Source organism: Hypanus sabinus, chromosome X2 (genome assembly GCF_030144855.1).
Source record: "Hypanus sabinus isolate sHypSab1 chromosome X2, sHypSab1.hap1, whole genome shotgun sequence".
Taxonomy (NCBI): domain Eukaryota; kingdom Metazoa; phylum Chordata; class Chondrichthyes; order Myliobatiformes; family Dasyatidae; genus Hypanus; species Hypanus sabinus.
Window position 1 is genome coordinate 37,882,508 of NC_082739.1, and position 26,865 is coordinate 37,909,372.

The 26,865-nt window shown below is 42.2% G+C and overlaps 1 protein-coding gene across 2 annotated transcripts in view; it reads left to right on the forward strand.

Moving 5' to 3' along the window:
- The window catches only part of robo4 (roundabout, axon guidance receptor, homolog 4 (Drosophila)), a 115,930-nt gene that overhangs the window by 39,931 nt on the left and 49,134 nt on the right, over positions 1-26,865 (forward strand). For both annotated transcript variants that reach the window (XM_059957272.1, XM_059957273.1), the window contains exons 3-10: positions 2,871-3,028; positions 3,924-4,044; positions 5,941-6,079; positions 7,785-7,912; positions 13,084-13,208; positions 17,159-17,384; positions 20,036-20,157; positions 21,263-21,434. In XM_059957272.1, coding sequence (XP_059813255.1) covers positions 2,871-3,028; positions 3,924-4,044; positions 5,941-6,079; positions 7,785-7,912; positions 13,084-13,208; positions 17,159-17,384; positions 20,036-20,157; positions 21,263-21,434 — 1,191 coding nt within the window. The remainder of the gene's footprint in view (positions 1-2,870; positions 3,029-3,923; positions 4,045-5,940; positions 6,080-7,784; positions 7,913-13,083; positions 13,209-17,158; positions 17,385-20,035; positions 20,158-21,262; positions 21,435-26,865) is intronic.

The following is a 26,865-nucleotide window of genomic DNA, read 5'->3' on the forward strand; positions in this document are numbered from 1 at the left end:
AACATCTACTTTTGCATAATATATGAGTAAGTTTAATGATGCCATGGGACTTAATAACAAATCCCTGGTGCTCAGCAATGTATGTGGATTGTAATTCCTACAGACTTTTTAAAATATGATTGATTTATTGAAATCTTTGTTTCAGTTTCTACTTTTATCCTATGTATATTCAAATTTTCAAGCTTTGAAACGATTAAAATTTTAATTGAAGCTATATTTTGTTCATTGAATATGAATGGCTGCTTATCTAATTTAACAATATCACTGCAGAACAATATACACTCAGTGGCCACTTTATTAGTTGCTCCTGTACACCTGCTCATTAATGCAAATATTTAATCAATCATGTGGCAGCAACACAATGCATGAATGCATGCAGACATTGTCAAGAGGTTCAGTTGTGGTTCAGACCGAACATCAGAATGGGGAAGAAATGTGATCTAAGTGACCTTGTGGAATGATTATTGGTGTCAGATGGGGTGGTGCCTCATATGGCAAGATGCTGTTCATTGACCTCAGGTCGGCGTTTAACGCAATCATTCCTCAGAAGCTGTTGGATAAACTATCTCTTCCATTTCACGCATGTCTCGTTTAGTGGTTTACATGTGTATGGTTGAATGACGATAAACCTGAACTTGAGAATCTCAGGATCTGCTGATTCGCTGGGATTTTCACACACAACAGAGAATGGAGCGAAAAATTAAAAAAAAACATCCAGTGAGCAGCAGATCTGTGGGTGAAAACACCTTGTTAATGAGAGAGGTCAGAGGAGAATGGCCAGATTGCTTCAGGCTGACAGGAAGGTGACAGTAACTCAAATAACCATGAGTTACAACAGTGGTGTGCAGCAGAGCTTCTCTGAACACACAACACGTCGGAACTCGAAGTGGATGGGCTACAGCGGAAGACCAGCATTCAGTGACCCCTTTTATTAGGTGCCTCTGATACCTAGTAGATTGCCACTGAATGTAGATCCATTTGAGTTTATGTGCAATAGTAGTTGATGTTGAGGTAAAAAGGGGAAGTTCATGCCCAGAGGTGGCTGTAATCTTTAGGGTTGGCCTTAAGTTATGACTGCAGGCTCCTTATTAGTGTTAGGTCATTACAAAGTAATGAACATGGAATCAATTTTATTGATAATATGGGCTTCTTATCATCAGGAAGTCTGAAATTATTTCACAAGCAGTTAATTTCTTTTTGAAGTGTAGTCAATCTCTATATGAAACAAGTGGAGACTTGATGGGCCGAATGACCTAATTCTGCTCCTGTGCTTTTTCGTCTTAAGATTCTATGGTGAATCTTAAGACCATAAAACATATTATATGAATTATATGACTTAATCTGTTTGCCGGTGACCAAGTGCGAGTTTGGCCAGGAGCCTCAGTTTCATTTGACAGATAACTTCAATTTATTTGACAACATGCTGTGTAAAAGCATCCAGTAATATTTATCACAATAAGGTAATTTTTGAAAGTAATTATACAGCCAAACACTGTTCTCCAGAAAGAATTCTCAAATGGGAATGAGGTCGGTGACTAGTTTAGCCGTCTTAGTGGTGTGGGCTAAAATAATGAGAAACTTTTATTTCCACGGCACTTTTCATAACCTTAACTTCACAGGATATTTGTGATATACTGTAGAAACATAAGTAGTTTTCTTACATCAGTGGCACTATTAAGTTTATTGCAAGCTTTAGGGTAGGGTCTGGTGTCATCTTTTGCTTTGGCTGTCCCTATTTAAAATGACCTTTGCTTTATGATTATGTAATTAGTTGACATTTCATATTCAACTAGGGCGTAAGAAATGGAAGCAAGAGGAGGCAATTTGCTACCTCCTGACTGCTCCACCATTTAATAAAATCATGGCTAACCATTTACCTCAGCACTACTTTCATGCACTGTACCCATCACACCCTTAATAATAGTCAGCAAATGAAATTCCAAGCAACACACACAAACTGCTGGAGGAACTCAGCAGGCCAGACAGCATCTATGGAAAGTAGTAAACAGTTGACATTTCGGGCTGAGATCCCTCGTCAGGATTGAAATTCCATGACAATTTTGGGTAGAGAATTCCAGAGATTCAATACCTACTGTTTAAAGAAATTCCTTTACATCTCCTGAATTTTGAGACTGTGACCCCCGAATTCTAGATGCCAGGGGAAGTCACCTCACTGCATTTATTCGATCAAATCTCATAAGAAATCTCCTCTGCCTTCTTTGAATTAGAGAAACAACAAGCCTAGAGTCTGCTTAATGTCTTCTAATGGGACAAAACCCTCACTCTGATAAGTTGGAATCTTTAGGATCAGTTTTGGATTTGTGCTGCCATCTTGGATTGCTGACCTAATCGGGCAAGTTGGGGTTGAGAAACCATCAACTGGTTAGGAAGGCAGCGAGCATCCATTGTGTCATCCTGAACTCTTTGTAGAAATCCTCTCGTGGAAGACTTCCAGCTTGAGTGAGGATTTCTAAGTGATAGGTAAGTATCTGATAGAATTGAAGCATCTGAAATTATAATTTAATATTTGTTGTCATGACTGAGGAACACATTCCTAAGTTAGAGACACAAGAGTCTGCCAATGCTGAGATCTGAAGTAACACACAATCTGCTTGAGGAACTCAGTCGAGCAACATCTGTGGGAGGAAAGGAATTCTTTTCCTTCTATAGATGCTGCTCGCCCTGCAAGTTCCTGCGGCAGATTGTTTGTTACATTCAATAGTTAGTCCAGGTTTCCTGTCATTGTCTGCAGTGTAGTTACTGAAGGTCATTGTTCAATGCTAGGTATTTTCTTAAACCTTTTTCATTGTTTCTTTCTCCCAAATATGAGGTGATTGTTCAGCTGAGCTGCTGATGTTGTTCCATTACAGCCCTACGGGATGAGTTCCGCCTACAGCCCAGAAATGTAGTGGTGGCATTAGGTGAGCAGGCCGATATGGAATGTCTCCCACCCCGAGGTCACCCAGAGCCAACTGTTACATGGAAGAAAGATGGAGTACCTCTCAATGAAACAGACGGCCATTACAGAGTGAGTCCATTTCTTGTTTTCCTCCTCTGCCCAAACTTCAGGGGTCCTGGAGTTACCTGGGATGTGGAAAAGCATTTCTAAACTTGGGATTCTCCAATGAAACCACAAAGGAATTCAGAAAGGAATTTGCCTTAGCTGATTATCAGAAGACTTTCCTATAAAAAGCATTTTATTTCCCTAAAACAGACAAATTTATGCAGTTTGTCAATAACCAAAGCTCAGGTATATCATGGTCGTGTGGTCATTGCTATTGGTAAACTTCCCATTGTTTGTCTGTTTAAGGGTGGCCATGCTTTAGGGCAGTGGGTTACAGAATTATGGAATCATGGGAAAAGTATCACTAGAGACAGGCTTCCCATTCCAGCTTCCATCATTGGTCAACAATGAGGACATCACCACAAGATCCGTGGCCTGCCTTGTCTCAGATTCCACGTGTCATCCAAAGCTTCAATTACTGATCACCCAGTGAAAATGATTCTGCCTGCATCCATCCCCTCCCCTCTCCCCTCCATCTCTTCCCCCTTCTTTGAAATTTGATGGATGCGTTTTCTCTATTCATGATTGAAATATGAGTGAGCCACACTGCAACTGAGATTTGGGAGATATTGTCCTGATTTGTTCCTTGTTTTAGAAATCCACCGCCAGGTGGATACTTGTACTATATGAATTTCAGTCACCCTAACAGTGTGATGTGCCTTTTTCTTTTAGAAAAAAAATGTGATTTTTTTTTTGTCTTTTCTTCAAAGATATGTGAAAACAATGAGGAAGTTTATAATTTAAAATGCGGGTTAAATATCTCTTCTGTTGTTCTCCACTTAGCAAGAGAGTGAAGCAGAAAAGGCCTTTGCTATATGTGGGATTTTGTTTCAGTTTCATGGTTTGTCTTTTCCTGCAGGTCATTGTTGGCAAACTCACCATTTTGTACACACTCAAGAGTGATTCGGGAGTGTACGTGTGTGTAGCAACAAACAAAGTGGGGCAGCGGGAGAGCAGGCCTGCCCGAATGTCTGTTTTAGGTGAGTAACACTTGGCAATTCTCATCAGAGATCAGTTTGACTAAAAGTTGATTTGTGAGCTGGTTATAAAAATTGTTACTGCGTGAAAGACTCAGTTACCCCTGGTTTTGATGGTGTTGATGGCCAGAAAACTGGGAGAACTTCCTCTCAATTTTTGGAATAATAAACATAGAGCAGCTAGTTTTTTGTTTGCTTTTAAGATAACAATATTATTTGCGAAACTGGAGAAAAAATTGCTTCTTTCACATGATCAGAACTAATTATTTTCAAAATACCAAGAAAAAAGTTAGTTCCACTGCATTAGATAACAGTCCAATTTGGTGAAATTGCTCACAGTTCACAGTTCATAGATTCCCTCCAGCCAATCCTCCCCTATTTTGTCACTGGATCCATCTGCCATTCACCTCTCCCCTATTGGTTCCCATCCTCACCTCCTCTACTTACCAGAGTCCAGCACTGGTAACCCTTTGTATTTCTGCTTATCGTCCTCCAGTAGCTGTCCCTCGTGTTCACGTTATCCTCCACCTCCCTGCCCCCCATCTTGCTCCATCTGCCTCTCCATATATTTTTTCGCCCCTGATACTCCATCTTTTCCATGCTGCCATTACCCAGCTGCCACTGTCTTCCATCTCCATCACCACTCCCTTCCCCTACCTGGCACAACTTTTTCTTTAAAACCAGTCATCTTGCACCGGGTGGCTGGATGGAGATACGTCTCTACCAAAGGAGGGGTAAGGTGCTCCTTCTCTCTGCTAGTCAGCAGGTTGTCCTTGGGGTAAAGTGTGGCACTTGCTTAGTTCCTCCCCACCCCACTCCCAGTCAGCCTCTTGTGAAGTAGGTGGTGGATAGTTGTAGTTGTATGAGCAGCCCGTGAATATCACAGTTCCTGGTTATGTGACCTCCAGGCAGACAATCTCTGAGGAGTATTGATAATGGCTGGGGTCACCCGGCTTGCAATGTCACTGCCCTGAAGAAGGCAATGGCAAACCACTTCTGCAGAAATATTCGCCAAGAATAATCGTGGTCATGGAAAGGCCATGGTCATCTCTGTCATATGACATGCATATAATGAACGAACAAACAACTTACACCCCTTCTCTGCCCACCAATCACCTCAGACTCCTATCTCATCACTCCCCTTCTTCTCTTTACACTGGCCATCTGACCCCTCTACTCTCACTCATGATATACGCATTTCACCTGAGACATCCCACTAAATAGTCTGACCCCTGAGTTCCTCCAGCAGATTGTTTGTTGCTCCAGATTCCAGCATCTGCAGTCTCGTGTGCCTTCTTTGAAGGAATTCCTGTCTTTGGTGACTTCTCTGCAGCAATGTTGGTGCAAGTTCAGTTAATGATGGTTCCTGTAAACTCTGCGTGAGTGGAAGCCTTGACCTTGCTTCTTTGAGGAAGACCTGTACAGTCACTGGTGATCCATTTTGAAGGGCACCAAATACTTGGTTGCAGAATTCTTGTTGAAAACAAGGCTGGAGGAGAGTTTGTATCCATCATCCTCTAGGTCCTGGGCCAGCTCATTTCTATTGCACCATTAGCATTAATAACAACATTTGGATAAAAACATGGAATAGAGGTGTTTAGAGTGTCCATGCTATATTACCCAATCACTCTATGACAGTCGTACAGTGTTCCTTCATGATTTTGGAGTGCTGGACTGAATTACAAGGGGACATACATGGGGTCTACTTTTGGAACTGTACATTATCTCACTCCTCTGATGGATGGCTTTGCTATCACCACATCTACCCAGATTTTGGGATCTTAAATTATTCTCTGTCAGCAACTTTTATTCATTCTTGGCCGGGGCAAGGGAGGTCTGGCTTCCAGTGAGCACTCGTATTTCATGTGATAATAACTTTCTCATCCCCTTTTTTCCCAGAAAAGCCAACCTTCATTGAAAGGCCAAGTGATGAAACAGTGACAGCTGGAAATAGCGTCCAGTTTACGTGCAAAGCTCGAGGTGATCCGATGCCTCAAGTGCGTTGGAAGAAGGAAAATGGAGAGCTTCCCGTTGGGAGGTCAGTGAAGTGACTTTAAAGGTTAGCTGACTAGTCTGCACAGTAAATTTGGCACCCAAACAGTGTTCCTGGAATTGATATACAGTACTGTGCAAAAGTGTGAGGCACACATGTATAGCCAGGATGCATAAGACCATTTCAATGTGGAATGGAGAGCAAGCTTGTAAATCTGGCAGGAACAAAGAATGTTGGTTATGATGAGGGTGGAGTGCCATGGTGTGGGTGTGGGACAGGTGGCAGAGAAGGAGTGCCAGGGGCAGGGGGTGGCACAGGTGCAGACACACCCAGCCCTGAGACAGCAGGCAAGGTCATTTGATTCCAAACAATTGGTTTAGTGATCATTACAGAATGTCTCTCTGGTGCTTCCCGCTCCCTTCTCTTATCCCTTCCCCTTTTCCCAACCATGATTTTCCCCTTCTCTCTGCTCCCTTCCCACTCTTAGTCCACAATGGAGACCCATATCAGGATCAGATTTAGCATCACTCACATATATAATGAAACTTGTTATTTTCTGGCAGCAGAACAGTGCAACACATAAAATTACTACAGTTCTGTGCAGAAGTCTTAGATATCATAGCAATATGTATATATGCCTAAGATTTTTGCATAGTACTGTATGGATTTAGAGTTGTTTCATCTAGATGTTTGGGTGAAAAGGAATTTACATTCAGCTTCCTTTACATTCTTAGAACATGAACAGCACAGTTCCAGTGATCCGGGTTCAACCCCGACCTTCGGTGCTGTCTGTGTGGAGTTTGCACGTTCTCTCTGTGAGAACTTGGGTTTCATCCAAATGTTCCCGATTTCCCCCTCATCTCAGGATGTTCTGGTTTGGCAGATGAATAGTCTGCTTTAAGTTTCCCCTTGTGTGGAAGGGAGTGGCAGAACCTGGGGGTGAGGGGGATTTGGGACGAGGTAATGTTGGAGATATGGGGAAAGATTGGAGTAGGATTAATGTAAAAAATGTGTGTTTGATGGTCAGCATCAACGCAGTTAGCTGAAGGGACAGATTATGACCTGTAATTCTCTTTGACTATGTTACAGGGCTTAGCAATCAATGAAACATTACTCATTGCTGCAATGCAGGAAGTATAGCTGTCAGCTTACCAAGGGATAAGTATTAGTTGGGTCTCCTATGCTTTTATTCCAAATCAATGGTTTAATTGGTTTATTTCCATTGTCATACAGTATGTATGACATACATACATACATACATACATACATACATACATATGTCATACATAGTGAAAAGCCCTTCAGACAGATTCCATACCTAAGTACATTCAGGTAGTACAGAAGGAAAAAACTATAGCATAATTGCAGTGCAGGTAGACAAAAAATGGTGTAAGGGCCATAACAAGGTAGACTGGGAAATCAAGAGTTCATCTTTATTGCACAAGAGAACTGTTCAAGAGTCTTGTAGCAGCAGGATAGAAGCTCCCCTTGAAGCTACTCCACGCAAGGTTTGATATAGTCTTGAGTGCATTTTATTAAAGCCTTAATCTGACAGAGCAGCCTTAGCCCCCCCCCCCCCCACCCCGTAAATCAGTGAGGTAAGGTGTCCCGCTCTGTATTCTCATCTCAGCTTTATTACGCTAGCTGGTGGTGAACAGATCCGAGGTGTGACTTCACAGCATGGTCACAGTCCGGAGAGAGATGAAAGCTTGATTCCCCTTGTGATCAAATTACTGCTTTGACTCGACAGGTACGAGGTGAACTCTGATAACACAATAAGGATTCATTACACTGCTTTGAGCGATGCTGGCCTCTACACCTGCCTGGCTGAGAATTCAGTGGGTTCATCTGCTGCCTCTGTCTCCCTTGTTGTACAAGGTATGCGTGAGCTTGCAACGGTTGACTGAAAACAGTGAGTGAGTTTCTGGGAAAGCGTAATGGTGGAGTGAACTGAATCCGCGCACAGAAAGTGTAGACAAAAGAAATCTTTTTGCATGCAGTACTGTGTAATAGTCCAAATTATGTGGTTAAAAGTGAGTGTTTTATGATAGAACATTAAATTGGTGAAAAGACAGTGTTGTATTGGCAGCAGTAGGTTGTTCATTTTCCTGTATGCCAACTTAAACCCAAATCTTTTAAACTGGAATTAGCTGACTGATGTGAAAGGGGCCTTTGGCCCAGGATAACGTTGAGTTTTAATAAGGACGGTATAGTGTACCTACTTGTTTTTCTAGACAGTCTGGACATGCTATCCAAGCAAAAGCTTAGGCCAATATTATGAATTTAATTTTTGAAAAGGATCGTGTATTTTTAAAGGGATTGAAATGAAATTTAATTTATTAAGAAGGGTCATTTATTAAGGGAATTGCAATAAAGGAAAGCTAAACAAAACTAACCAAAATAACCCCAAGGGGATCTTTAAAGCTGGTATGGCAGAATAGATGATGTCTTATTTTATCAATCAGAAATCATCCCTTCCCACAGAGTCAGACACTCTCAGTGTTGGACTCGGTATTGTCCTTGTCCTTGAAATAAGACGACGACCTGCAACCATCCATCTTAGACGTGCGGCTGCTACAATTGAATCAGGGTTCTAAATCAATTTTGAGGATCTCATCAGCGAGTGCCTTATTTGAACGTTGCATGGAGTTTAGAAAAGTTGGTGATGTCACCATCATCGTTTCATTTATGAGGGGGTTGAGAGGCACCTGAATGCCGGTAGCCTGATTGTCATTGAGTTAGAAAATCCTTTAATGTGATGCCATAGATTAATTATTCAAAATTCAAGACTGGCAGACAAATGTTAGGTTGGATAAAGAATTAATTACATTATCATAGCCACAGTTTGTAGATGAATCAACGTTTTGGGACTTCAGAGAGGAAAAATGTAGATAATAACTAGATTTTAATGTTAAAAAGGTAAAGACACGTCTGACAGCTGATATTAGCACAGATAAAAGCATCATGGTTATTGCAGAGCCAACAGTCACCACGTGTACATTATGCACACTGAAAACTGAAAATACTGTGTGGGAGAAAGAGCTAAGTGTTTTAGCGACACTTCCGTTCGTAACTAGCACAGACGTTATTATAATTGAACTAGATACTGTGGTCCTTTACCAGTTTGATTAAGGCCGTAAGACAAGAAGCCGTGGGAGCAGCAAGTACATATCACAAGTCCTGTTTATGTGACCACTGATGCCAGGCAGCCAGTCTCTGAAGAGTATTGACAGCGGGTGGGGTTGCCCACCTGTTCTGAAGAAGGCACTTCTGTAGAACGGGCCAGGAACAATCACGGTCATAAGACAGACCATGATCGCCCATGTCATATGAAACGGCACATACTGGTGTTGATGATGTATATTGAAACATTAAAATAAAGCAGTATTATGCAGGAACAGACCCTTCGACCTATAATGTTGTGCCAAAGTAATTGATGTTATAATGCCTTCCTCGTATCCATAAGACCATAAGGTATAGCAACAGAATTAGGCCATTTGGCCCATGGAGTCTGTTCTGTCATTCAATCATGGCAGGTCCTTTTTTCCCCTCCTCAGCCCCACTCCCTGGCCTTCTCCCCATAACCTTTGATGCAGTGTCCAATCAAGAACCTATCAAACTCTCCCTTAAATACATCCAATGACCTGGCCTCCCCAGCTGCCTATAGTAATAAATACCACAAATTCAAATGGCAAAAAAAAATTCTTCTCTGCATTTCTGTTTCAAATGGATGCCCCTCTATCTTGAAGCTGTGCCCTCTTGTCCTAGACTCCCCTACCATGGGAAACATCCTTTCCACATCTACTCAATCTAGGCCTTTCAACATTCAAACTGTTTCAATGATATCCCCCCTCATCCTTCTAAATTCCAGCAATTACAGACCCAAAGCTATCAAACATTCCTCCTATGATAACCCTTTCATTCCCGGAATCATCCTTGTGAACCTCTGAACCGTCTCCAATGCCAGCACATCTTTTCTTAGATGAGGAGCCCAAAAATGTTCACGGTACTCAAGGTGAGATCTCATCAGTGCCTTATAAATCCTCAGCATCACATCCCTGCTCTTGTGTTCTAGACCTCGTGAAATGAATGCTAACATGGCATTTGCCTTCCTCACCATCGACTCAACCTGCAAGTTAATCTGTAGGATGTTGTGCACTAGGATTCCCAAGTCCCTTTGCATCTCAGGTTTTTGGATTTTCTCTGTTTAGAAAATCATTTGCGCATTTGTTTCTACTGCCAAAGTGCATGACCATGCATTTTCCAACATTGTATTTCATTTGTCGCTTTCTTGCCCATTCTCCTAATCTGTCTAAGTCCTTCTGCATCCTACCTGTTTCCACACATTCCCTGCCTCTCCACCAACATTCATATCACCTGAAAACTTGGCAACAAAGCCATCTATTATACAATCTAAATTGTTGATACACAGCATAAAAAGAAGCAGTCCCAACACCAACCCCTGCAGAGCATCACTAGTCACTGACAGCCAACCAGAAAAGGATCCTTTTATTCCCACTCACTAACTCCTATCAATCAGCCATTGCTGTAACCATGCCAGTAACTTTCCTGTAATGCCATGGGCTCTTAACTTGATAAGCAGCCTCATGTGTGGCACCTTGTCAAAGGCCTTCCAAAAGTCCAACATTCCTTTATCTATCCTACGTGTAATCTCCTCAAAGAACTGAAACAAGTTTGTCAGGCAAGATTTTCCCTTAAGGAAACCATGCTGACATCATCCTATCCTGTCCTGTGTCACCAAGTACTCATTAACCTCATCCTTAACAATTGACTCCAACATCTTCCCAACCACTGAGGTCAGGCTAACTGGTCTATAATTTCCTTTCTGCTGCCTTCCCCCTTTCTTAAAGAGTGGAGTGACATTTGTGGTTTTCCAGCCTTCTGGCACCATGCCAGAGTCCAGTGATTTTTTTGAAAGATCATTACTAATGCCACCACAATCTCTACCACTACCTCTTTCAGAACCCTAGGATGGAGTTCATCTGGCCCAGGTGACTTATGTACCCTTAGATCTTTCAGCTTTTTGAACACCTTCTCCCTTGTGATAGTAACTACACTCACTTCTCTTCCCTCACACCTTTCAACATCTGGCACACTGCTAGTGTCTTCCACAGTGAAGACTGATGCAAAATACTCATTTAGTTCATCTGCCATCTCCTTGTCCCCCATTATTATTTCTCCAGCCTCGTTTTCTAGTGGTCCAATATCCATTCTCATCTCTTTTTTTTTTGCAGACTTGAAAAAGCTTTTACTATCCACCTTTAGTTGCTCTCTGAAGGGTTTTAAAAACTGCCCAATCCTCTATCTTCCCACTAATTTTTGCCTTGTTCTATACCTTCCCTTTTGCTTTTACATTAGCTTTGACTTCTTATTAAATATGGCAATGTTTTTGAAACTCATGAAACTTTACATAGGTCCCATTCAGTATTACTGTGATTTACTTGAGGCCTTTTTGAATTGGAGTAAAGGTTAGGCTTGTTCCATGTTCAGACTGTTTGCATGCGTGCATTAGTAGATCAGGAATGACTGAGGAATGTACGAAATACTGAAGCTTTGACCTTGGTTAGATGTCAGGTTTCTCAATGGACCTGTTAACTTTGAAACCAAGTTACTAGCTTGTACACAAACATTATAATTATAAACTTTTATAATAATAAAATTATTATAAACTTTGAATAGAGAGCGGGAGGGTTCCCTGACTGTGATAATTTATCCATTGACAGAGGTTGGGTGGAATAATAGAGTAGGTCACCCTGAGTCCCAGTGATGGTGACTGTGATCTCCTGGGGTGTATTTAATAGCTATCAGGTTTTAATGAAAATGGCCTTCTATTCTTGCCATAAGTTATAGATTTCCAAACATTTTGGGGTATTTCTTTTTCTTTTAATCTCCCCCAGGAGTTGGCCTGGTTGATTAGTGGTGGTAAATTTAAAGTGTAGAAAATTGATGGTGAGGCTCAATCCCACCTTTGGCTCTGCTGCACCATCAACATGATCATGGTTGATCATCTACTTAGATGCCCTATTCCTGCCTTCTCCCATATCCCTTGATCTTTCAGCATTAAGAAATATATACCGAGTGGCCACTTCATTAGGTACCTCCTATACTTAATAAAATGGCCACTGAATCTACGTTCATGGTCTTTTGCTGTTGTAGTCCAGCCAATTCAAGGTTCCACATGTTCAGAGATGCTGTTCTGCACACCACTGTTGTAATACACTGTTATCTGAGTTACTGTTGTCTTCCTGTCAGCTTGAACCAGCCTGGCCATTCTCCTCTGATCTCGCTCATTAACAAGGCGTTTTTGCCCACAGAACTGCAGCTCTCTGGATGTTTTTTGTTTTTTTTTTACACCATTCTCTGTAAACTCTGGAGACTGTTGTGCGTGAATGCTCCAGGTGGTCAGCAGTTTCTGAGCTACTCAAACCACCACATCTGGCACCAGCAATCATTGCATGGCCAAAGTCACTTAGATCGCATTTCTTCCCCATTCTGATGTTTGTTCTGAGCAAAATCTGAACCTCTTGACCATGTCTGCATACTCTTATACATATCTAATCAGCCATCACATAATTGGCTGATTAGATACTTGCATTAACGAGCGCATGTACAGGCATAGCTAATAAAGTAGCCACTGAGTACACCTACCTCCTCCTTGAATATATTCATTGATTTACCCTTCACTGCATTCTGTAGGAGTGAAATTCATAGGCTCACAACTCTGAGTGAAGAACTACCTCCCAATCTTGACCCTAAAATAGCACCGTGAAGCTATGACCAGCCATCAGGAACATCATCCATGCATCCAGTCAATCTAGTCCTTACTGAGCAACAAGGATGAACTTTTTATTTGTCCCCTACTCTTGTAGGCTCAAATATTCTGGTCCTACATTCTGAAGAGGTAAATAAGGTAGAAATGATCAATGATGACTGGAGCGATTAGAGAGCATTAAAAACGAAAGATCAATAATTATGTGTGTGTACTAGATATGACTGCTGTTACTGGCTCATGTTTTTATCACCTTCAGGTGCTCCTGATGCTGCTCAGAGGGAGAGAAGGAAGGTTATCCATCAAGAGTTGCTGGATGTCCATGTATACCTACACAACGTTACCATTCTTCCATCATCTTCGCATGTCCGTCTCCATTGGAAGGTAGGCCTCTGATCTTCCCTAGCGTTCAAGTGGTTACCACTTTATTTTAGATAATATTGTCATGAGCCTCCACATAGGCATAGAACGATGCTCAACAGATATTCTTGTGCTGCCTTCATTTATTGGAAAGTTTTGGAAGGTGTTCTAAGTTCTATTTGCTTTTAACCAAGGATACAGTAGTGGTGTCACTGAATTACCAGAGTAGAGACCTAGGACCAGTGATCCAGAGACATGAATTCCATACAAGAAGCTTGGGAATTTAATATCACTTAACAATTAAATTGCTAATAAAAAGCTAGTCTTGACAGTATTGGCACAATTGGATTATTGTAAAAATGTTTTTGATTATTTGATGACATTTGGAAAAAGAGTCAGCATTCCTATCTGATCTACCTAATCTACTTGATGTTGCAGAATCAGGTTTATTATCACTGATATATATTGTGACATTTGTAAAATTTGTGATAGCAGTACTGTGCAATACATGAAATATACAATACTACAAGTTACATCTATAAGTAGTGAGGTAGTGTTCATAGGTTCATTGTTCATACAGAACTCTGATGATGGAGAGGAAGCTCTTGTATTTCCTCTCTGGTGGCTGTAATGAGAAGAAGGCATGTCCTGGGTAGTGGGAGTCCTTAATGATGGATGATGCCTTTCTGAGGCATTGGATTTTGAAGATCTCCTTGATGGTGGGGAGGCTAGTGTCCATGATGGCATTGGCTAAATTTACAACCCTTTCCATCTTTTTCCTATCCTGTACAGTGGCCCCTCCACATTGGACGGTGATGTAGCCAGTTAGAATGCACTCCATATACATCTGTGAAAATTTGTGAGTGTCTTTGGTGACACACCAATTCTTAATAATGCACATCTTCCCAACTACTGAAGTTAGGCAAAGCTCTATTATTTCCTGTCTTTTGCCTCCCTTCTTAAAGAGTGGAGTGACATATGCAACTTTTCTAGTCCTCCAGAACCATTCCAGAATTCTTGAAAAATCATGACTAAGTCCTCCACAGTCTCTTCAGTTATCACTTTCAGAACCATGGGACATATTCAATTTGGTCCAGGTGGCTAACCCTTCAGACCTTTCAGGTTCTCAAACACCATTTCTTTAGTAATAGTGACTGTACTCACTTCTGCTCCCTGACACTCTTGAATTTCTGGCATATTGCTGGCATCTTCTACAGTGAAGACTGATGCAAAATACTTACTGAGTTTGACCGGCATTTGCCCCATTATTACCTCTTCAGTGTCATTTCCAGTGGATCTGGTATCTACTCTGGACTCTTTTATTCTTTATATATCTGAAAAAAACTTCTGGTATCCTCTTTTATATTATTGGCTGGCTTATCTTTATATTTTATCTTTTCTCTCATTGCTTTTTTTTAAGTTGCCTTCTGTTGGTTTTTAAAAGTTTCCCAAACTCTAGTTTCCCACTAATTTTTGCAATATTGCATGCCTCTTTTTGGTGTTTATACTGTCTTTGCCTTCCCTTGTCAGCCACGTTTGTCTCATCCACCCTTCAGAATGCTACTGCTTCTTTGGGATGAACAGATCTGCGTCCTTTGAATTACTCCTGGAAACTACAGCTATTGGTGCTCTGCCATCATCCCTGCTAGTGCCCCCTTCCAATAAACTTCGGCCAGCTCCTCCTTCATGCCTCCGTAGTTTCTTTTACTTTACTGTAATACTGATACATTTGGTTTCAGCTTCTCCCTCTCAAACTGCACTGTTTCCTTGGGGTTCCTTTACCTTAAGTTCTTCAATCAAAACCGGTTCATTATACAACACTCAGTCCAGAATTGCCTTTCCCCAGTGGGCTCAAACACAAACTGTTCTAAAAAAGTCATCTCATAGGCATTCTACAAATTTATTCTCTTGAGATCCAGAACCAACCTGATTTTCCCAATCTCCCTACAGATTGAAATCCCCCATGATGATCATAACATTGCCTTTTTTACATGCTTTTGTCATCTGCCATTGTAATTTATATCCCACATCCTGGCTACTGTTCAGAGGCCTTGCTATGACTCCCATCAGGGTCTTTATACCTTTGCATTTTATTAACTCTACCCACAAGGATTCTAAACCTTCTGATCCTATGTCACTTTCTAATGATTTGATTTCATTTTTTTAATGAATAGAGCCACCTCAACCCCTCTGTGCACCTGCCTGTCCTTTCGATACCAATTTTATCCTTGAATGTTAAGCTCCCAATTGTGCACTTCTTCCAGCCAAGATTAAGTTTGTTTATTGTCATTGGACTGTACATGTATGCAACCAAGCAAAACAACATTCCTCTAGACCATGGTGCACCCACAAAAAAAATCTCACACAGCACATAAAACAAAATATTACCATAAATAAGTTCCCGAAATATAATTCAAAATGCACGTAGCGTGCAGCAAAGATAGAAAATGAACAGTGTAGTAAAAAGCTCGCTGTCCTGGTGATGAGACCTCGGTGGTGACAGGGTATTCATTAGTCTCACAGCCTGAGGGAAGAAGCTGTTCCCCAGTCTGGCAGTCCTAGTTCTGATGCTTCTGTACCCCCTTCCTGATGGTATCAGGGCAAGGAGATTGTGGGATGGATAGTAGGGATCCTCAACAATGCTTTGGGCTCTTTGTCTACAGTGCTTCCAGTAAATCTCACAAACAGGGGAGGGAGACCCCGGTGATCCTCTGTAGTGTCTTGCAGCCAAATGCTTTGCAGCTTCCGTACCACACAATGATGCAGCCAGACAGGTAGAAAGTTGTGACAATGGAGCGGGGAGCCTCGCACACCTCAATCCCCTCAAGGTGTAGGCACTGCTGTGCCTTCTTGACTAGTGAGGAGGTGTTGGGGGTCCAGGTTAGGTTGTCCATTATGTGCACACTAAGGAACTTTGTGCTCTCCTAAGTCCAAGACTCGGTGACATCCACAGCATCATACCTGCTTAAGTTTAAGCAGTGAACAGGACTCGGAGGTGATAGAAGTTCAAAAATCTTTCTGTGTGTTTCGAGAAAACAAGAATCTTTCTGGCTGGTTTTCTGATGGCATCACCAATGGAATCAGCCAGTTAAAAATATAGCTTGATCCCATCCCTTTCCGATCTCTGAGTTCCCACTTAAATGTAAATACGTGGAAATGCTTTGGTGGTGATGGAACTTCTTGCAAGTCCTGGTTTGAATGATTAATGACATATGAAATGAAAGGGCCTTCCTTCCTTAGATTCTTACACTTCTTACAAGGAAGGGAGCCTCCTAAGTGACCATGTTAATGACTTGTGTTACAGTTCAATAGGATCTTATCCCAGTATTTATATCATGTTGTAGATACATTGGGATTGCATAAAGTGGATGCAAATTCATATGAATCTCATGTTCAGCATGGACAGTAATACATCTACCCCGATAGGCTATCTCATGTTAGGTGCTGGAAATAGAGGAGGTATGTATTCGCAAGAGCACAGTCTGTGGTAGGATACCTCCAGTGCCAGCCGTGAAATGCTGTTCTATTTTCCAACAGTTGTGGCTACCACCATAGTAATACTGGAAATAAAAGGCCTTAATTTCACCCACGTTTTTTTACGGCTGTCATACTTTCTCAAGCAGCTTCCAGGTACTTTAGCCCCGAATCTAAAACCCTTGTTTAAGCTGGTCATTGTGGGACATCCAATTCCACTTCACTGATTGGATTTTAAAACTAGCATTAGATAGTGTCTGCTCAAGAATGGTTTCAAGTTGGAATTACAGGGCAGGGATCAGAAATGGGGAGTTGAGGGATACTGGTGACAGTGTTATTACCTATGCTGCTGCCCTGAGCAAAAATGACTCAGTCTGACTAATCCCCGTAATTCCACTTGATTTTCCCTTTTGATGCCTCGTATTAAAGCTAATGCCCACAGGGGGCTAGATGTGAGTTTGATTATCCGCTTACAGGTCACCTGGTTTCTGTTTCTGCAGGTTATTGCACCGTCTCAGTACATTGAGGGATTTAATGTTTTGTTTCGTTCTCTGATGCCCCCGAGCTCGGACTGGATGCTGCAACAGGTTGCCAACCCAGCGGAAGAGAAAGCAGTGCTGACCACTCTCAAGAGGGGCTACAAGTACGAGTTCAAGGTTCAAGCATACAACAGAAAGTTTTGCAGTCCAGACAGTAACATAAGGCACGGAAGCATTCCAGAGGAAGGTGAGACATGGGCACAATAGATTGATATCTGCAGGCAGTCTACGATCTCTTGTTAGAACAGCAAAGGGCAGGAGATTGTTCTATAGGACATTGGTGAGGCTGAATTTAGAATGTGCGTGGTTCTGGTCACCTACTTTCAGGAAAGATATCAAGGAAGAATACAGAGAAAATTTACAAGGATGTTACCAGGACTCAGTAACTTGGTCCCTGTTTTATAGGGAAAGGTTGAATAGGGTAAGGCTTTATTCCCTAGAGTGCAAAAAGAATGAGGGGGGATTTGATAGAGGTATACAAAATTGAGGGGTGTAGATAGGGTGAATGCATGCAGACTCTTTCTCCTCAGGTTTATTGAGATTAGAATCGGAGGTGTTGTGTTCAGAATGAAAGCTGAAACATTTACCAGGAAACTTCTTCACAGCATGTGGAATAAGCTGCCTGTGGAAATGGTAGAAGCAGATTCAATTATAACATTTAAGAAAGAAGTTTGGAGAAGTACATGGATGGGATTAGTTTGGAGGGCTATAAGCTGGGTGCAAATAGATGTCACTAGGCAGAAGAGTAGATGGGCTGAGGGGCATGTTTCTATGCTGTGACTCCATAGCGCTATGAGTTCATGGAATTAAGTAAGGAGACCATTCAGACCATCGTATCCGTGCCAGTCACAGAACAGCTGCTGAGGCCAATCCCACATTCCAGTACTGAATCTGTTTCTTTGCATCTAGGTACAGTTTAATTTTGATTGGGCAGATTCTTAACCAATTTTTGAGACTCTAAACCAACCTCAGGTTGATCTGATTGATTCCATTTTGGCTCTTCATACTCTTATACACCACAAAGCAGTCTCCCGTCAGTCTCCTCTACTCTGAAGAAAATACTCCTAGTTGAGCCAATTTTTCCTCTCGAGTTAAAAGCAGCAAAATAATCTTGAGTTAATTTCTAGTCACCACATCATAGTAAATAAAGCAATTAGAGAACATTCAGAGAAGATTTGAGAATGGATGCTGAGATTTGTGTGTTCCCTTTGAGTGCTGTGGTTTTCTCCTACGTCCCAAACATATACAGATTAAGAAGTTGATTGGCCTCATGAATTGTCCCTAGAATATGTTACTGTGCAAACACTTTGGGCCATAAAGCTAGGATGCCTTAGACTTTTGCATAGCACTGTGTTTGTAAGCGTGGAGTGGAGGGTGAATTTGTAAATCTAATGGGATGTTGTGAGGGTGGATCACCATTGAAGGGGTGTGGGACAGGCAGCTGAGAAGGAATGCCAGGAGCGGGTGGGTGGTGAGGGTGCAGACACTCTCAGCTCTGAGACACCTCAGGCAAGGTCATTTGATTCCAAACAATTGATTTATTGATCATTACAGAATGTCGCTCCGGTGCCTTGTGCTCCCCTCCCCTTTTCCCAACCATAATTCCCCTCTCCCTGCCCCCTTCCCACTCTCAGTCAACAGAGACCCATATCAGAGTCAGGTTTAACATCACTCACGTATGTCATGAAGTCTGTTTTTCTCTTGCAGTAGCAATTCAGTGCAATACATAAAATTACTGCAGTACTGTGCAAAAGTCTCAGGCACCCTCGCTATATATAAATGTGGCTGCAGATGTTTGCACAGTACTATAGATGGAGTGGTAGAATTGATGGGAGAGGGGGCTCGTGAGTGAATTGATGGAATTATGGAACGAATTAAATGGAATTAGCGTGTTCATGCTGGGTGTTCAGTGTGGGCATAGAGAGCCAATGGATCCATTTCCTTGTTGTCTGACTCTATAACTCTAAGAAGCATTACAGTTACAATGTTAGATTAGAGAACCTAGGACCGTTTTCTTTGGAACACAGAACGGTACTGCTCTAGAACAGGCCCTGCAGTTCATGATATTGTGCCGAGTTTGTTAAATTAGCAATTAAATGCCTAACTAAAGTAGTTCCTTCCTCCTACACAATTATCCACCATTCTCTACGATATCTCTATTGCATTTGCCTCCTCTAGCACCTTTGCCACCGCATTCTAGGCACCCATCACTGTCAGAATGGAAAACAAAACTTGCCCTGCACATCTCTGAAGAAGGGAATATTAAATTAATGATCAATTTCAAGATTCAGTCTTGAATGATTAGTATCGGGGAGAGTGGGAGACGGTTGCCTTTGACGTAATGGCCTGGAGGTGACAAGTACAAAAGAAAAGGAAAGAGAATTAAGAGGGAAATGAGGAAAGATGTGCTTACGCAGGGCGTGTTTGGAATCTGCAGTGCATGGCCTCTGGAGGAGGTGAAGGCAGGTTTCGTAGTGGCCTTTGATATGAATCTGAATAAGTAGATGGTGAAGGAAAAAAATTTGCAAGGCTACGGAGGAGGATTGCTCTGGTAGAGATCTGGATGGACTTGATAGATTTAACAACTTTCTTCTGAATTGTAACCATTCTATAATTTTCATTTTTTTGCACTCTGTTAAGGAAGTTGGGTATCACAGAATCCAGTTAGTGCCAACTAGCTCTGTAAAATCAATTACTTTTACAGAAATGTTCCTGCACAAAAGCTCTCTCACATCTTGCAGTGCTCCTTTAAACTATCCCAATATTTTATGGCTGAAGTGGTTGGTGGAATCACTAAAGGCGCAGCTTAATCTGCCATCTCTTGTGTTTCGCATGCAGTACCTGATGCTCCACCTCACAGTGTTACCATTGCGACTACAGAGAGCAGGAATGACAGCATTGTGGTCAGCTGGAAGCCGCCTCCCCCCGAGTCCCACAACGGCATCATCAAAGGTTACAAGGTACAAATGTATATGGTTAACCGTGGAAGGCATGAAGCTTATTATCCCAGAAGCCTGTAAGTAGAAGAGAAGTTGTGGCCTGCAGAGTTAAACTTGTGAAGAAAACATCTTGTGGTTGGTTGAATACATTGAAATTCCCGTGAAAATTCAACTTTAAGGTCTAAAATTGAATGCAATCTATTTGGGCCCATTAAGCAGGGGAAGAGTGCATGGTGAACCAGTGGAAAATTTACTGTGTAGTAAGGTACAGGATGGTGGGCACACCCGAGGAGTCAATGTCTTTCATATGGAACACACAAAGGAAATAATGCTTCAGAGTGAGAGAATCCTGGGCAACTGGGCAAGGAACAAGCTTCTAAGGTCAGTCCTGATGAAGGGGCTTGTTCTGAAATGTCGACTGTTCATTTTCCCCCACAGATGCTGCCTGACCCACTGAGCTCTACCAGCACTTTGTGGGTGTGTGTTGCTATAGGTGTAAACAGTGCTTCAAAATATTCTTGGAGAGGGTGGTAAATATGTGGAGTTCTCCATCCCGGAATGTCATATAGAGAGGTACAACATGGAAACAGGCCCTTTATCCCTTTGAGTCTTCACTGAACATCAAGCACCAACTTTTGCATCATTCATACTCCGAACCCATTTTATTCTACTCACATTCCCATCAACACCCCCCTCCCTAATTCTACCTCTCCTTTACACCTGAGGAGGAATTTACAGTGGCCAGTTAAACCAGCAAGTTGTATAATATTGGGATGTGGGAGGAACTTGGAACACCTGAAGGAAACCCTTTGCAGTCACAGGGAAAACATGCAAAGTCCACACAGATAAGACTGGAGGTCAGGGTTGAACCTGGAGGCTAGTACTGTGAGGCAGTAGCTCTACTTTTGCTGCATCACCACTGGAGGAGTCTAGATCAGGGAATGTTTATTAGTTTTTGAAAGATTTGCATATTGAAGCTAATGAGGAACTGGCATAGAAGAGGTTGGGGCCTGATCATATTGAATGGAAGGGCGTGCATGATGAGCCAGGTGGCCGACTCCTGCTTTCTCCTTGTGTAATTGGTGTAATATGTTTGTTCTTTTTTTTTCTCTCTGCTGGGTGCTAGGTTTGGTGTTTGGGGAATGACACACAGCATCACAGAAATTGGACAGTGAACAGCAGTACACACCAGCTGGAGATCCCCACAATGAATTCTGGGATTGAGTACCGTGTACAGATTGCAGCGATCAACAGCGCTGGAGTGGGAGTTCACACCGAACCACAATACGTCTACCTAGGTCAGTACACGGGAAAGGCCACAGATACAGTACTGCCAGCTTTGCTTCCCATTCCCTCTGGTAGTACACAAGAGCCTCTAGTATTGTAACTTGTTTAAATGAATTTGAGGTACATCTTTATCTGTAAGGGTGTTGTAGACCCACAGAACCCTATAGCCCACTGTATTTCTACTGTTAATTTAGTCAACATTGTGAGGATCATTAACCCCACTCCCCATCTCATGGCATTACTGACTGTATCTTTGCTGATGTTAAATGATCCACCCTGCTCTGTGAGGCACAGAATTCCTGCTAGCCTGCTTGTTCAAAGATTCAAAGTATGTGTACAGAACTCTTGAGATTTCTCCTCCTGCAGGCAGCCACAAAACAAAGAAACACCATGGAGCAGGTTCAAGAAAACATCAAACACTCAGCACACGATAAAAGGGAACAAGTCGCGCAAATGGCAAAAAAAGGAACAAAATTGCGCAAACGGCAAAAAGAGAAGAAATTGCGCAAATGGCAAAAAGCAAGCGAACAATGCATAGGATTAGCAGTATTCAGTTTAGTTCAGTTCAGCGCCACGCCGCTAGCCACTGCAGGCCATGGGACCGTTCTTCGTAAAAGCACCCCAGTCTGCATCGATCACCCCGATCAAAGCACTCAAAAAAACAAGCAAATGAAAGAGTAACCAGAATCCAGGAACATGAACCTCAAAGTCCCCCAAAGTGAGTCCGCAGCCTCGCCAATCAATCCTTACAACGTGGATCCCACGGCTCCTGCACGTTCCTCCAACAGCAGCTAGCGGGGGGAGTAACGGTCAATTCAGGCAGACGTTGCCGAGTGTCCGCCCGACCTCCGCTCTCGTCCTCGTTGACTTCAACCTGCTTGGCACCTCAGTCAGAGAGAAGCAATGGAATCGATCTTGGGCTCGTGCTCCATACTCTGAGGCAAACCTCATCGGACTCCCTCGGAGACAGCAAAGCACTCGATCGCTCAATTAGCCCCAAAAGCACACCACCAAAATGTAACTCACAGTTCCAGTCGCACACAGTTTAGCAGTAGAATCACATTTGAAAGAAGAAGTAGTAAAATAAGTTGTTTGTGAACTGTCAGCAGTTGATGTCATTGTTTCCTGGTTCCATCTTGTACAGAATAGGCTATCCTCCAATCACTTTAAAACTATGCCCTCTTGTATTAGTTATTTACACCCTGGGGAGAAAGGCTGTGGCTGCCCACTTTTTCTCTGCCTCTTTAAGGTCGTACACACCTCTACCTAGTCGCCTCTCACCCTCCTTCACTCCATAGAGAAAAGCTCGAGTCACTCAGACTTTGCTCTTAAGACATGCTCCCTAATAGATAAAGGGGAACCAGTGGATGTGTTGTGTTCGGATATTCAGCAGGCCTTTAAGTTTCCCTACAAGAGATTATTAAGCAAAGTTAAAGTGAGTGGGATTGAGATGATACACTGGTCTGGATGGAAGCTCAGAGAGAATAGAGAGTAGGAATGAGAATTGGAGGCTGAGGTGAGATCTGATAGAGATGCGTATATCAAATGATGGTGGCTATGCATACTCAGTGTTTTCTCCAGAGTAGAGCTGTTAAGTGCGAGACGGGAAGTATTTTACAGAGAGCGCTTGGAGTGATGTGGAAGCAGGCATGATAGTAGCCACATGATCATGCAGGGATATCATGGTCAGCATAAATATTATGGGCCGAAGGGCCCTGCATGCCTTTACTGTTCTGTGTTCTAGATGGGCCATTCTCAGGTTGCAGGGCTGTGTTGTTGGGTGCTGTTGGTGCTGCAGCAGTTGACAGACTAACATGATGTAGATAAAGGGACTAGGTGGAATATTCCCAGGTTTGCTGACAATACAAAGTTACTGTAGGTGTTGGTGTGAGTAGTGAGGAGGATGCGCGGAGCCCTCAGGAGGATATAGACAAGGTAAATGAATGAATAAAGATATAGTCAGTGGCATGTAATGGAGGAGATGTAAAGTAATCTGGTGGAGAAAAAGAAAGATGGAATATCTGAATGGGTGGGCTTGAATGGTGTTGGTGTTAGAGACACAAAGCACTAAAAAGTCAACATGTGGGTGCACTATTAGTATCAGCTGCACCACAGTTGAGGTGCACGGGAGGGATTTTGCAGAATGAGCGAAAGAGGTGCAAGCATCTGCCAACTCTCTATAGCCCTAGAGTTCAACCCTACTGAGTAGGAGACTGATTCCTCAACCAGGACCCCCTTCCTCTGATCAGCAACTTTCCTTCCCTTCTTCATCCTCCCCCTGTAGTAACTCCACCCACCAACTCAGCAAGCCATCTTAAAGCTGTTCCTTCTCCTTCCACTTGCACCCATCTCTTTTGGCAAGCAACAGCAAATGGTCATTCGTGACCCTCGTGATGTTCCCGTACAAAGATTAAAAACCGCCATCTTTTGTGTGACCGGGTGACCATGTGGTAACAGTTAATTGTTTGGGAAGTACCTCAATGTTGTTGTGTGATGTTCTGTGCACAAATACGAGACTTTTGTCTGATATTTTCAGCTCCTTCAGCTGGATATTAAATGCTGCTTGCATGATATACATGTTTGAAGTTTCCTGGGCAATTCTAATCTCACAGGGGATAGATTAGAGCCTGCACAAGTCATGAAAAGGTTTATTATGTGATTATTAAATGCAGCAATCTCATCTTTTTTTAAATAATGAAAAATCTATTCATTTATTCATTGTTGATTCTCTCCGTGCTGTTCTGTGGCTTTATAATGAGCTGAGCAGAAAACAACCATTTATCATTCATTTTACAGTGTAGGGTTGAGACAAGAGTTATTTCACATCATGTTGGATACTCGATTGAAAATAGGGAAACAGGAATTGTATGCATTACATGGTCAGCTCCCTCATTTATCTCCATCAGTCTCCCAGGATATGATGTCAATAGTCCCAAACCCATTTTACATGAGCAGCCCTGTTAAAACTACGATACAATAAAACTAACAAACGCAAGCACTGAATGATATCAGAGGGGAGAATTTTCCGAATCAGAATCAGGTTTATTATCACTGACGTGTGCTGGGAAATGTGTTTTTTTTTGCAGCAGTAGAGTAAATTACATAAAAATACTATAAGTTACAACAAGAGAAAAAAAGTGAGCAAGAGAGCCAAGTAGTGAGGTAGCGTTCTTGGGTTCATGGCCCATTCAGAAATCTGACAGTGGAGGGGAAGAAACTACTCCTAAAATGTTGAGTGCACATCTTCAGAGTCCTATATCTCCACCCTCCTGGTAGTAATGAGAAGAGGGTATGTCCTGGATGCGGAGGGTCCTTCAAGATAGATGCCGAATAGCAAACAATATGACAGAACTAGAACAGTAAAATCATTATATCTTGTCAAGAAAAATAGAAGGAGAATTGGAAATACTGCTTCAGGTTGAAGCCCCTTCATCAGAACAAATTAACTTTACATTGTGGGTGTTGAGTTATAGTTAGGACCAACAAAATATGTTTGATAGGGTCAGAGATCTCCCCATTGTTCTTTCTTGCCTCCTTCAGACTTGTTTTCATCACTTTCTTGACTTTGATGAAATATTGACTTTGATGGAGACGTAACGTAAAGTTTTTTTTTACTCCTTATGTATGTGAAGGATGTAAGAAATAAAGTCAATTCAAATTACCTCTTTTTTTTCCCATGGATGTTGAATAACATGCTGAGTGTTTCCAACATTTTCACTTTTTATCTCTGATTTCTGGCATCTGCATTTCTGTTTTGATTTTCATTCACTAACCAGGGGAAAAAAATGTTTGCCAGCTCAGGAAGACTATATTTAGCACCTTTCATGACCCAACGATGTTCTACAACATTTTAATTACTATCTAGGAAATGCAACAGCCAATTTGTTCATCGCAGAATCTGATGTTTTCCCATTTGCTTATGGACTAGGCACCAGGAACCACTTCAGTATACTTTTTTGAATAATGTAATGAGAGATTCTACATGCATTTTTGGGAGTAGATGGGATCTAAGTTTGATAATCAGAAACAAGAGGAAATCTGCAGATGCTGGAGATCAAAGTAATGCACACAAAATGCTGCAGGAACTCAGCGGACCAGGCAGCATCGATGGAAAAGAGTAAACTATAGACGCTTTAGGCCAAGACCCTTTATCAGGGCTGGAACAAAGAGATGAGAAGTCAGAATAAGAGGGTGGAGGGAGGGGAGGAAGAAGTACAAGGTAGTAGGTGATAGGTGAAACAGAGAGAGGGGAGGGTTGAAGTAAAGAGCTGGGAGGTTGATTGGTAAAAGAGATAAAAGGCTGGAGAAGGGGGGAGTCTAATAGGAGAGGACAGAAGACCATGGAAGAAAGAGAAGGGGGAGGAGCATAGAGGGAGGTGATGGGCAGGTAAGGAGATGAGAATAGGGGAATGGTGAGGGGGGGCAATTTTGATATCTCACTTGAAAGTATAGTCTACCCTCTGCCCCGATGTAGCCATTGCACCATTCTAGATATTTGTATTCAGATCTTTGGAATGGAACTTGCACACAGAAACCTTGGTCTCTGCACCATGGCTGAAACCGCAGTGGAAGAGTTTGTGCCTGCAGTGATCATTGTGATCACGAACAACCCACTCACCCTCTGATCAAAGGTTTGGCATTAGGTTTTCTCTTCCACTTCTGAGTTATCGTAGGATTTGAGATGACAGGGACACAAGAAGAGATGGAGAACCCTTTAGCACAGAGTTTGAAGAAGTCCAAACCAAGGTCTTGAAACCCCACTGAACCTCTGTCAATTGAACATTTTGATACTCTGCCTTCATTTTTGAGGTTAGAGGAACAACTTAGTAATTTCTCTTTTGTGCATAGGTCGATTCCACTAGCATTTCTAGTTACTTATCAGGTTGGGATACCTGGTTAAATATTAGCCCTTATTGTTATCACTGTTACTTTGTCCCACAAAAGAATCACAGCCTCTTAAATTTCCTTTTGTCTTTTACACCCTATCTCTCCTGACACTTCTCACTACAATCCAGCACCATCACTCGACCACAAGCACGTTCCCAATAACAGCCCAATTTTGCCTGAAAATCCATAGAAGCTCTTTGAGTTCAGTATACCCATGGTCCAGTTATTTCTGATTGTTCAAGAAACGACAACACCAGGAAACTTGCCCCACTGAGGCCAGCTGAAACTTCTGTGGTTTAACATTTAACGCTTGTCTGGTTACTGGCTCTAGAGAGTGGTATTTGTAATTCATGAATCTCTGTGGTGGTTGTATGGTTTTGTTGGATATGGTGGGAAGAGCTTATTTTGTGATGCACAATTATGAGTGAGCTGAGAATGTTCTCAAGATTCAAGTTTATTTATCATGTGTACATCAACAAATACAGTGAGGTGTATTAACAACTAACCCACTGGAAGGTGTTCTCTGGGCAAGTCGTTAAGTGCCGCCACACATTC